The 12,315-nt window shown below is 42.1% G+C and overlaps 1 protein-coding gene across 6 annotated transcripts in view; it reads left to right on the top strand.

The window, feature by feature from the left end:
- Positions 1-12,315, top strand: part of STAG2 (STAG2 cohesin complex component) — a 2,060,662-nt gene that overhangs the window by 1,540,122 nt on the left and 508,225 nt on the right. For all 6 annotated transcript variants that reach the window (XM_069612659.1, XM_069612661.1, XM_069612663.1 and 3 more), the window contains exon 29: positions 7,880-8,028. In XM_069612659.1, coding sequence (XP_069468760.1) covers positions 7,880-8,028 — 149 coding nt within the window. The remainder of the gene's footprint in view (positions 1-7,879; positions 8,029-12,315) is intronic.

The following is a 12,315-nucleotide window of genomic DNA, read 5'->3' as shown; positions in this document are numbered from 1 at the left end:
CCTACATTTGATTCTTCTTTTCATCAAAAACTCCTCAGAACTTGTGCAAAGACTTTTCCGTTTACTTACCAGAAGTGCTTCATCCTATACAATACTTTTGCCCATTGACTTTGGCTTAGCCTATTGAATTGTATGACTCTTCTTGGAGGATCCAAAAGTATTTGCCTGTTTAAGAATGTGATCTCTTGTTGTTCTAATAACCGTTTGCCAACTTCTAAGAGTATTCTAAATGCCAACAGTAAGATATTAATGTCCCCAGCACCCTAGTTATTGAAGTCACCTGTGGGTGTAGGTTCTGTGGGCCATCCCAAAAGGGTCTTTACTGATTTAGCAACTGAGTGTACAGTATTGAAGTGTATTTGTGTGTTACTATTATATTGCTCCCTTCTGAAGAAGGCTTAGTCTAACTGACAAATTAATATTTGTTTATGCAAGAAGCCTTGGGTGTAAGAGTTTATTTGAATACCTGTAACTGTAAATCCCTGTGTAACTCCACTATAGCACACATTGACCCCTCTTGAGATGAGCCTGGCTGCTCAACACGCTACCAAAACTGTGTCGTGCAAGCTTATACCAAAGGTTGGGTTTCCTATACCTGTGGTCACAGTTGTGTGTAGTGGTCCCAGAGGGTACTGCATACAAACTTTGCCCACCAACGAGCACCGCAAGGACCGAAGCTGCGGCCTCGACGACGGTGTTCACCTTTTCTTCACCGAATCTCGGTGACCCGTGGCTCCTGCCTTAAAGGGAGTTCACTCAAGAAGGGCCTGTGGACAAATCACTGCGAAGAACTCTACGAAACCAGGTACATTGGAGTCGTAGAACCTTTTGAAGCGATAAATGAGCATATCTGGACTGGGCTTGTCAATACGCGTTATTTACAGGTTGCCCAGGTGGGGGGGATCCTCGCACAGAATGGTGTCAGGTGGTATCGACCCAGGTCCCGATTCTCCTCATGGCGCAGTGAACGTGCTAAATAGCACGATTCCCTGCGCCATTTCATGACGCCCAGGCACTACTGCTATTCTGAAGTGGTCCTGAGTGTCATCGCAAAGCACGACAGTGCTTTCGCTGTAATGTGCCTGTTTCTAACGGAAACAGGCGAATTGCAGTATCTCGGCAGCATTTTTGTTAAATAACAAGGGAATCGTTATTTAACAAAAATGCTGCCGATCCTATACACTAAAGTGAGCAGCTTCAAAGTTGCAGGATGTTGAACCTGCTTACTTTGGTGATAGGAAAGTGTTCATAAACACATGTGCGGTGTACATGAACACTTTCATTTACACCAAAGCCAGCAGCTTCAAGGTTGTAGAATTTAACGTTGATGCTGCTCTCATTGGTTTAAATAAGTGTTCCTATACACCAGTGCAGTGTATATGAACGCTTTCATTTAAAGCGAGAAGCTTCAACGTTGAAGCTGCTTGCTTTGGTGTACATGAAAGTGTCCATATACAACACGGGTGTATATGGACACTTCCATTTACACCAAACAAGGCTTCTTGTGGCACTCCTCCAGTTTAACGGCACCAAAAGGGTACCGTATATGTGCGCTAGTTTATCGCACATATTAAACTGCAGGAGTGCCACAAGAATAGGCTTCCAAAAAGCCAGTTCACGTGCTTCCAAATCTGAAGATGGCTGTCAGAGGCGGTGCTTAGGTAGAGGGCAGTCATTGGCTGTGGTCAGTATGACGCAGAGACCAGTGATTGGTTATTACTACGAAAGACAGATCAGAAACGAAACTGATACTGGTTTTTTCTTTACCGAGGATTCCCAGCCTGACGACGGGGAATATTCATGAGCATGTGAATCCATGCCAGACCCATGCTGGAGAACAACAGTTACAGGTAAGTAACTTGTTCCTTATCCACTCTCCAGTCATTTTCTGTTTCTTTCACAAACTTTCCTTTATCGTTATTTGATTGAATTCCATCCCTTAGTCCTTTTCCCTGGTTATCTTGTGTCTTGGTTGCTTTATATTTCAATTGTGCTGTTTTCTTTCTCGAAGTTGCTCCTGTGTTAGTTCGTTCTTTTTTCTTTTCTCTTCGATTGTCGTGAATCGATCTTGTTCCAATTTTTCTCTATGATCCATATGTTTTTCATTAAGGCTCTTCTTTGGGGTTGTTTCAAGAATACATACGCGCTTTGCATCTGCTGTTTGAGGTTCTTTAACTACTTCTATCTTTGGAGTTGATAGATCTTCAGATTCCGAATCGGAACACCAAACTGTTCATTCTTCTTGCAGGGGAAGACTTTCTTGAAGTTCTTCATATTCATCCTCTTCATATACTGAAAGGTTTAGTGACTCCTCTCCCGGACTTGTATCTTCTTTCTCCACCCCCTTTTGATTATCTTTTGGGGCGCTTTTGTCCCGTTCACACCCATCCAAATTCACTTATGATTGAGCCTGCTTTCCAGGCTTCATACTCTTTGGATTTTCAGTTTTTATTGTCACATTCAAGGGCTTGATGTTCCTTGGAAACTTACAGGAACTCTTGGCATTTGGATTTTTCCCACGCGGCATGTTGTGTTTTTTTTTGGGGGGGGGGGGGGGGGGGTTTGCATTTACTTTGCAAACTCAACTACCACCTTTTGGGGTCCTTCCTTTTTTGTTTTCTCAAATATTGCATAACTGACATTAGGTTTTGCACTTTGTACATCTCCAATGCTAGGAGTCGGGTTTGGTTTCATGCTTGCCCCCTCCGCATTCGCAGAGGTTGAGGGTATCGCCAGGGATTAATTTTCAGAGCAATTTTGGTTTCTTTTCGCTTCCTTCACTCTTCCACGTGACGTGTTGCTCAGTTCAGTCGACCAGTGTGTTACTCTTGCCTACCGCAGCCTTTACTGAGTCTACTTCCTCACAGTGGGGGCTGGTGCTCAGGATGTCTGGGATTTCCTTGGCACTACTAGGGGTCACATGATTATCCAAAATGGCCTTACTTCCCATTTTAGACGGCCCTTCACTCTACCCCGTGCGCTCACCCTTTAGAATTTGTTCTCGCTTCAAAATTGCTAGTGCTGCTCTTGCCACCTCTGCCAGCAGCCTGTTGTTATCCCTGTTGTTTCTTAGGAGGTCTTTGAGCATTTTTTATCTCATTTTTCTGTATTTCATGAAAAGTTGCTTGTTTTTTCTTTTCGCCATTTCCGTCTCCGTCTTGCTCATTTTAGAGTTCATGAGGGCGATTAGGGTATTCTGGTCCCTATAATTTTCGTTGAATTGTTCGTACATTTTTGTCAGTGGCGCTACTGACATTGAAGACGTGATAGTTGGCCATAAATCATTCATCACCTTCTCCACCATCTCATTTAGCGCACATCTTCTCTGAGCAGGGGTGATTTATCCTGTCTATGGCCTAATGTCAGTCGACGTATTTTAGGAAACTTTGTACAAAAGAGGAGTCGGAAGAGGACTCATCTGAAGAGAAGAGCAACTTGTCTCAAGAGTTTCTTTTTGGCAACCAAGGCCAGGTTTCTATGTCATTCCAGGCCTTTCTTTTCTCTGCTGCGTCACCTTTGCCATAGTTCTTTTTTGTGAGCAGTTTATCGACTCCAGCTGGCTATTATCCACCCTTCTCCGTTTTTGCGGGTGCGTTTGTTCATTTGAATCCTTTTTCCTTACGGTGTCTTTAATACAGCTTAATCTCCCAGATTGTTTACTTTTATCGCTCAGTTGCAGTTTTGTCATGTCATTATTAATCCTGGGTTCTTCCCCCCTCCACTCCCCCCCCCCCCCCCCCCAATTTCCCCCCTGCAATGTTTCCGCTGACTTTTGCGTTCAATTGTATCAAATCCTTAATGGGCTGGTCGGCTACTGCAGTTGAGTTACAACGGCCCGTATCTGACTTTTTCTCAAAGTCTCAACCCCAGGCATTTGGGTGTCAATGTTTTCTTGGAGCTCCTTTTGAACTTCAATCTCTTCAGTTGGAGAGAAGACTGCCGCATTCAAGAGCCTTTCTTCGCAAGGAGTAATTTCAGGTGGTGTAAAGATGTCCATTGGGGCTATCGCACTAGTTTTAGATTTAGCCACTATATTTCTCCACTACCCTCCTTGCAAGATCTTTCAACCGCATTATTTCCATTGTCTCATGTTCACCGTTCTCGTGTTGGTTTGCATTTGGTCGTCCCACAGGAGTCGAGTATACAGAAGTCAGGGCGTTCTGGGAAGGGGGTGGTGAGCCAGCGGTAAAATTGGTGAGGATCCAGTATTTCCAAACATGTCTGTTACGACCCCTCCCAAATCCTCCCTCTGCCTCCCCCCTCATTTGCACAAGCCGTTGTCTATTAGCCCTCTGCACGTCAAGCTCTGGGGTGCCGGCGTTCGAAATTGCATCAGTGACCGGGGGTGGTTTACGGCTGATTTGAGTCGATCTTTAGCTTGCGTCTCCACAGAAAAACCCTCCCCTCTCACCCCCTCCAAAGTATCATCAATCATGATCCTGTTATCCGGGAGGAGCCCGCAAGTCAGTTTGGGGACTTTGTTCAGGCAAGCATCAGCACTTACTTGTTTGAAGCTTTTTTCTTCCTTTCGCCCCATCGGCGATGAATGCAGTTGCACAGATGTACAGCGCCTGAGCTGAGAGCGCGTCTGCGGAGGCAGCTTTGTGGTCGAGGATCCAGCCGCATGTTGAATTCCAATAACCTCCATCAAGATCTCAGTTGCAGGGCGGACGACCAGGAACACTAAGAACACTCCCTCACACTATGACGCCCTGTGACAGGAGGGGGTTCTTGTGCAGGAAGCATCTCCTCCTTGGTATAGAGAGCAAAGAAACACTGAGTCCAAGCCAGCAACTGCAGGGAACCTCACACCAAGAACACTCCCTCACACTCCGCCACATGACCCAAAACATCACAACAGACGAATCCCTAACGGGTTAATGCGCCCCTTGCCTACACCTCACAGCTCAAGTATTATGGTCAGTGTTAGGCAAAGTTTGTATGCAGTACACTTTTGGGTGCACTACAACAACTCTGACTACAGGTATAGGACACCCAACCTTTGGTATAAGCTTGTACTACACAGTTATGGTAGCGTGTTAAGCAGCAAGGTTTATCATAAAAGGGGTCAATGTGAGCTGTAGGGGAGTTACACAGAGATTCACAGTGACAAGTATTCAAATAAACTCTCACACACAATGTTTCTTGAATAAACAATTATGTATCAGTCAGAGTAACCCTTCTTCAGAAGGGAGCAATATAAAAAGCAACACACAAATATACTTCAATACTATACACTCTTAGTTTCTAAATCAGTAAAGACCCTTTTGGGAAGGCCCACAGACACAACCTACACCCTCAGGCGACTGCAATAGCTAGGGTGCTGGGGACATTAATATCGTACTGTTTGCATTTAGAATACTGTTAAGAGTTGGTAAAAGGAAAAGGTTATTAGAAAAAACAAGAGACCACAAATATTCTAAAGCATGCAAATACTTTTGGATCCCCTAAGCAGTCATTCTGTATAATAGGCTAAGCCAAAGTCAATGGGCAAAAGTCTTGTATAGGATCAAGCACTTCTGGTAGGTAAGTAGAAAAGTCTTTGCACAATGTTTTAGAAGTCTTTGAAGAAAAGAAGAATCAAATGTAATGCCACAAGCTGATTAGACTTGTGAGTAGTAGAAGACGCAAGCAACTCTACAGTAAGTGGTAAATTCTCTCGGACTTTACAGTACCTTTTGTATTGAAGAAAAAGTGCAGCAGGTGACTTCTCTTTCCTGCGCAACTCTGCAGATCTCTGTTCCTGGGCCTCAGTCGTGGGGTCAAGAGGGAGGACTTCTGCGGACTCCTGCACTGCAATGGCACGGTCACTACTCGCCCCTGGCAAGCTTTCCAACAAGTGGCACTTTGGTGTTTCAGCTCCTCGCGTCTACCGCAAATATCTACACTGTGGTTCCTGGCTGTCGAGGTGTAGTTTGCTTGCTTCTGGGGTCCCGTACTCTATAAAGGGGACTCGGGCTCGGTCAGTCCTGCTTCCTGGGAGTCCGTAGGATCTTTGGAGCTCTTGGCCAAATAGCAACGCACACAATCTGGTGTTCCTCTCCCTGGCTATACGGTTTCCAGCAGCAACTCTGTGGAAATTCAATCCGCTCTGAGATGGATGTCCATGTGGCTTACTTTGGAGTTGATTGGTCCCACCAACTCAAGGGGGGTGGGGGGGGGGGGAGTCGTCCTTGCAGGCGCTTCTTTGTCTATTCGAATTTGGAGTTTCAGCAAAGTAGCAGGGCTTCACCGCACAAACCAACGGTCCAGGAGTTGCAGCAGACGTCCTCTTCAAGTTCTTCTTCGGTTCCTTCGTCCAATGGTCGACTCTGCCTTCCAAGCCAAAAGCCTCGCTTTTTATTCAGTTCTCTCCCATTCATTCCAGCCTAGCTGTCAGTCTCCCGGCAGGGTGGCTGTATTTGCCGGACAGTCAGTTGGCCAATCACTACAGAGTGCATTCAGGTCTCCTAGGAGACTAAGCACAGGGAGTTTCGGGCACCTCCCTCACATGCTGTCCACCCCAGACACTCTATATATACAAAAGAATTGGGGTGGACATGTCCTATGACCCTCATGTCCCGCTATGGCACTTCCCTGGTGTCTCCCCCACATTTGGCGGGGCGTTGCAGAGGACATGGGACTCTGACAAGCAGCTTAAAATGCGGGACATGTTTCCAGGGGGCACTTACGTGAGCTTGGGGGACTTTGTGAACACTGGATGGGGGGGAGGGTGGACAGCTTAAACTGCTTCAGTATCACCGCATGAGGGCCGCGCTTACTGCAAGGTGGCCAATGTTTCCTACAGAGCCCACTACACATGAGTGTATACGTGCAATAACCGCAGCAAACGGGGTTTCTAATTTGTACACCCTAGTGCAAAAGCATTCCAAATCCCTGAATACTATGAAAACGACATGGGAGACAGACTTGGGTGTAACAATAAGCGAGGAACAATAGCTCAGATATTGCCAACTGACGAAAGCTGCATCTTTAAATGCTGGCCTACGCCTGATCCAGTTCAGAATTCTAAATCGGCTCCATTACACCCCTGACAAAATAGCCAAGTTTACAGTTACCTTCTCTGGGGAGTGTTTGCATTTGGTTCACCACATTTCAAACGCTTTCCATATATACTGGGTATGTCCTTTGATAACTGAATTCTGGTGTTCCATTGCAGAGATTCTTGAACAGATAACATCAATCCCGGCATCACTGTCCCCCTTGAAATATTTGCTCGCAGACATTGGCAAGGTGGCGGAAACCACCAAACGTCTGTTTAATGTGGCTTGTTGCATATTGAAATGTTGGAAAGCTACAAACGCTCACCGAATTGATGATTTCCTTCATGAACTTATATTTGTTAACGAATGCAAAGAGCAATATGTACTCACTGTGCCTTTAACAAGCCGCCCTAAGGACCTTTGGGCATCTTTCAGAGACTACCTGTGTAATATGCTATCCGAAAGTGACTCTTCTACAACCTCCACGCCATGATTGTTGCATTGACGTTGGTATGCTTGTAATGTCCTGGTACTGATTTGGGTCATCTTGTTGCACTTCTGCTTTGCTGACTCATCACGCCGCTCTACACAGTGGACGCTGGCTACAGTGGGATTCGATGGGCACCAGAGCATCCCCCAGGACTAGTGACAGCACATGCCTCCTGCACAGGGCTGTATCCTGACACCGAGTGTATATTAACACTGACATCTCCACCATTTATAGTAGTCATCTTTGATATTTAGTAACTTTAACTAATCTTTGTTCATTTAAGTACACGTTTTCCTCCGTATGTACAATATATATGAATTTAAAAAATGTTGTTCATACTTAAAAATTCAATCTGCTTTCAAAGACTTCCAGTGTGAATTTTCCTTGTATGTTTATCTTCCTGCAGCTGTTCAATGAGATGATCCAAGAACACAGTTATAACTTCGACCGATCATCACCTTCGTTTACTGGTATCAAAGAGCTTGCTCGACGTTTTGCATTAACGTTTGGACTTGACCAAGTGAAAACAAGAGAAGCTATTGCTATGTTACACAAGTAATGTTCTACTATTACTATATTTTTATTATGATCAAATCACGGTTTTAGCTTGTGTATCGTGCATGCACTCTTTTTCTAGGGCCCTGTACTTTGATGTTCTCATGGCTGAACTGCTTGTTTTGGCTTTCCTCATTAAAAGCATGAGATTAAACCAACAGTGTTGTAACCAGTAAATCTGATGGATTCCTTCCTTCCTTTCCACAGCTTGCTCATCTCGGATATATATTCTGCAGTGCCATTTGAAACTATTTCAGCCACCAGTGGTCACATTGGGGCTTGCTCAGCGCCTATTAGTGTCCTTGACGTTGCATCAAGGGCAGTACGTAGTCAGCCACGCACTATAACCTGTGTTTCTTTTTTCTGCTTACTGTTAAGAAAGATTTCTCCGTTTGCAACTTTCCATCCATAGTTCCTATGGCCAAACATTCTTTTGCGGTTTTTATCCTGACCTGACTTTTTGATTATAAGTAAAGCCTTCAGCTTCACTTCCTATGCCTTTTGCTCATAGTTATGGACATACTGATCAGTCATACAGACTATCAATACCCGGAAATGGTTTCCCTTAAAAAAAAAAATGTTTTAAAACTTTTATTGTGATTTTGGTATCCATGCAACCTTACACAAAGCAAGTAATACAATTATTGATTGGTTGAGATGAAGGCAAGGGTTATCATCTTACATTTTATCATATACTACACATCAAATTCAATTAGACAATGTTTAACCTCTTGAAAGACATCATATTTTGTAAAGTGCTTAGCTGGGGTTATTCAGCACAGTAGCACCTACATTTCTCCTCAAAACATTACATCATCTTCAATTTGAAACCTGTTTAACCATTTATCAGAGCATCATATTTTAAAAAGCATAGATTGATTATTCAGCATGATAAAATGAGACATTTCCTTCATAAAAATCAATCTAAAATTTTACATGAGGGTTATCAAACACAGCTACTTGTACTTAGAATTAACCTTCCAGTGCCACAGGGATCAACATTTGTAGTAATACAATAATCTTGGAATTGCTTATTCATTCTTTCGCTGTAAATTCAATAAGAATTTGATTATTGCTATGTTCAACGATATTGCATTAGCATTAATCATATTCCATAAATCATTTGATATCAAGATTTGAAATTGGCCTAAACATTTTAAAAAGTGCTTTCCTTTGTGCAACAAGTTTTTTTACAAAAGGTTAAGATGTTCTGTGTTTTTTTTTTTTTCATGGCTATGTCTGTGCAAAATTGGCATGATGGATCATAATCTGTTTGTTCCATTTAGCACATACTTCTCTTGTGGGCCACAGATTCAAACGTAGCCTCATCTCTGTATTGCTTATCAAGGAATCTTACGAGATATCTAGGTAATTGAGATCCAGATTTCATTTTAAAATATCCTACTTTAAATGCTTTAAAATTCTTGCAGTCATCCCATTGTACCATCCACTCATTCTCTAAGCTTGTTTTTGGCCTTATCTTGTCTCTGTAGCAATGAGCCAATCTCAATATCGGCGTTATCCAAAATCTTATTGCATTCACTTTTACAGCTTTTTAAAGAGTTATCCAAAGTTGAATTCATAGCTGACGCTAGATCTGACCGGAATAATCACTCTGCTGGATCTGCAAGTAAGCATTTCCTATAGAGGGAACTTCTGCCAGGCAATCATCGATTGTATAGGCAGGAGACCAAGTTCAAACCTTATCAATTGTATGGGAAAGCTTTTCGGCAAGGATAGAAGAGCGTTCCAAAAGATTCCTTCAAGAAGGTTCCAATTGGGCTGATTGGTAGCGACTTTTACCTGGGCACCATAAGTTACTATAGGAACTACTTTTTGGTTATAAAACATATGTTCCAGGGAAAATGTACAGTATCTTCTCTGTATAACTTTCGCTTGTGATGTCAAAGCTTCCATCTTAGTGTATTTCCCTTTTATATAGTGGATCTCTCACATGGTTGTTTACATTTTGCCCAGCCCAAATATTTATTCTCCTGGATGTTTACTAGAGAAATACCTTGTATCGTTCATTTGTACGTCTTTTTTGTTTTTGTTTTTCTAGACATTAGCGTATTAGATTTTTGGATATTTATTTTAAAAATATTCTTCTCTGCCTCATTTTCAAGAGCTAATAATTTCCTCTACAGGCCTATCGGGGTTAGATCAGCACCAAATCATCAGCGTACAGTAACTAAGATATATATTGTTTCCCGATTTTAGGGGGGCAATGACCTAACCGCATCAAGGTCTTGCTTGATTAAGTTTGATTTGTATGGAGGTGTTGGTGTAGAAATGACCAATCATGTTGAGTAGATACTCTGGGCATACAGCCTCCTCCAATTCTTTCCATAGTAGTTCCCTTGAGATGGAGTCAAAGGCCTTCCTAAAATCAATGAATGCAAGATAGACGGGCTGTTTTTTTTTTTTTTTTTTAACACTGCAATGGTTCGTAGATGATCAGATGTGCAGAGGCTGGCTACAAATCCTGATTGGAATGTATCTAAAAGATTTGCATTATTTAGCCAAATTCGGAAATCACATAGATTAAGCGAGGGAACAGTTTACCTCTGTTGCCCTTTTCAAAAATTGCAATTAGGATAGACTTCTTCCACGTGTCAGTTATTCATTGCGATTTTATAATGTCATTGAATATTTAAAAAAAAAAAATCATAGCCCAGCGCTCAGGATTCATCTTCAGGGTTTTATTTGTTAACCCATCTGGACCTGGGGCTCGTGAGGTGCTTAATTTTTTAATGAGTAACGCAATATCCAAGTGGTCGCATTTTAACCTAATGTTTTTTTTTATTTCATTTTTTATAGTTTGTACACAAACTTTTAACATTTAATTTGATCTTTGTTATTTACTGCATTCTTTACATATTTAAAAATAGCAAAGAAATGGAAATTTAAATCAAGCGCAAATCTGGGGTTCGCAATGTCTAATCCATGTCGGTGTCCAATTCCATTATTTTTTCCCAGTATTGCATTGTCATAAATATAAGGGGGAAAGTTTCCGCTTAGGATTTGTTCCCATCTCTCCGCGGAGTCGCAATGGATTCGTTGATGAGGAAGAATCTGGCCGAAAGTTTTCTGTGTTTCGGAGAGAAAGGCAGTCAATGAAAAGATGTTGAAGAGATTCAATTGAGGGCATCTGTTTACAGAATCTGCAGAATATTTCCTCCTTAGGAATTTGCCTAGTATTTGCAAAGTATTCTCTAGTTGATAAGATGTTGAGGCGAAATCAGAGGAAGGAATCTCTTATTTGTTTGCATCGGAATTTTGTTGGTATTTGGGAAGCTCATTAAGGGCTTTTGTCTAGTATCTCGTGTAGAGTGCTAGTCTGTATTTATTTTTTCCTTTGATCGTGGATATCCAGTCTAGTTCACGCAACAGTTTCTATGCTTTCATTGGCCTATTGATCAGCATTTCTGTACTTACCTCATCATTTTTAAGAATTTGATGACAGAATTCTTTCCATCTGTCTACGGTGGCTATCATGAATTCTATGTTAGTTTCTAAGGAATCTGATTGTCGGGATGTCTTTCTGTAAAGAGAGACGTGCTTCCATGCATTTAGAGAATCTAACGACTGGATTGCAAGTTCGTCGCACATTCCGATTACTGGGTATGACTTTGGAAGGGACAGTACTTTTCGCCAAAAGATTCCCTCCACGATCATCCATATTTGTCAAAGGATGTTTAGTAGACTCTCACTTCAGTGCGAAAGTATGGGCATCACTTTTTGGTTGTAGAAGGTGAGGGTCGGGTTTAGAGAGAATTGGCTGTACTTTGTATGGATGATTAGACCTTGTCGTGCAAGTGAGTAGCTTTTATTTGTTTAGGTGGTCCATCCATTGTGCTTCAATTTGTGATTGATTCAAGTAGATTCCAAGGTATTTTATGATTTTGACTGATTCATGGTGCTTCTTTTTTAAAATGTATTTTTTTACTTTTTTGTTTTACCGAACACATCGATTCAAGGTGCTACTCATCTAGGATAAGATGGTAGGTTTTTGCCTTGTTGTTCTTCTTGTAAGTCAGTGACATTATTCGAAAGTGTACTCCTTTATTCTTTGGATGGTTATTGGACTTGAGTAAATGCCTAGTATCATTACAAGGACGGCTTCTGAAATCCGCTCTGCATCTTCCACTGACATTGCCTAATAGCATAATAAGAAATGAGTTGGGACGTATTTCACTATCTTCTAGAAGGAAATGCAGACAATTATCAAACTATGCCAAAATTAGTATTCCTCGTAATAACTTTTTATATCAAGATCTGAAAATT

Source organism: Ambystoma mexicanum, chromosome 5p (genome assembly GCF_040938575.1).
Source record: "Ambystoma mexicanum isolate Mex_15411 chromosome 5p, UKY_AmexF1_1, whole genome shotgun sequence".
Taxonomy (NCBI): Eukaryota; Metazoa; Chordata; class Amphibia; order Caudata; family Ambystomatidae; genus Ambystoma; species Ambystoma mexicanum.
This window is presented reverse-complemented; position numbering and strand designations above follow the sequence as displayed.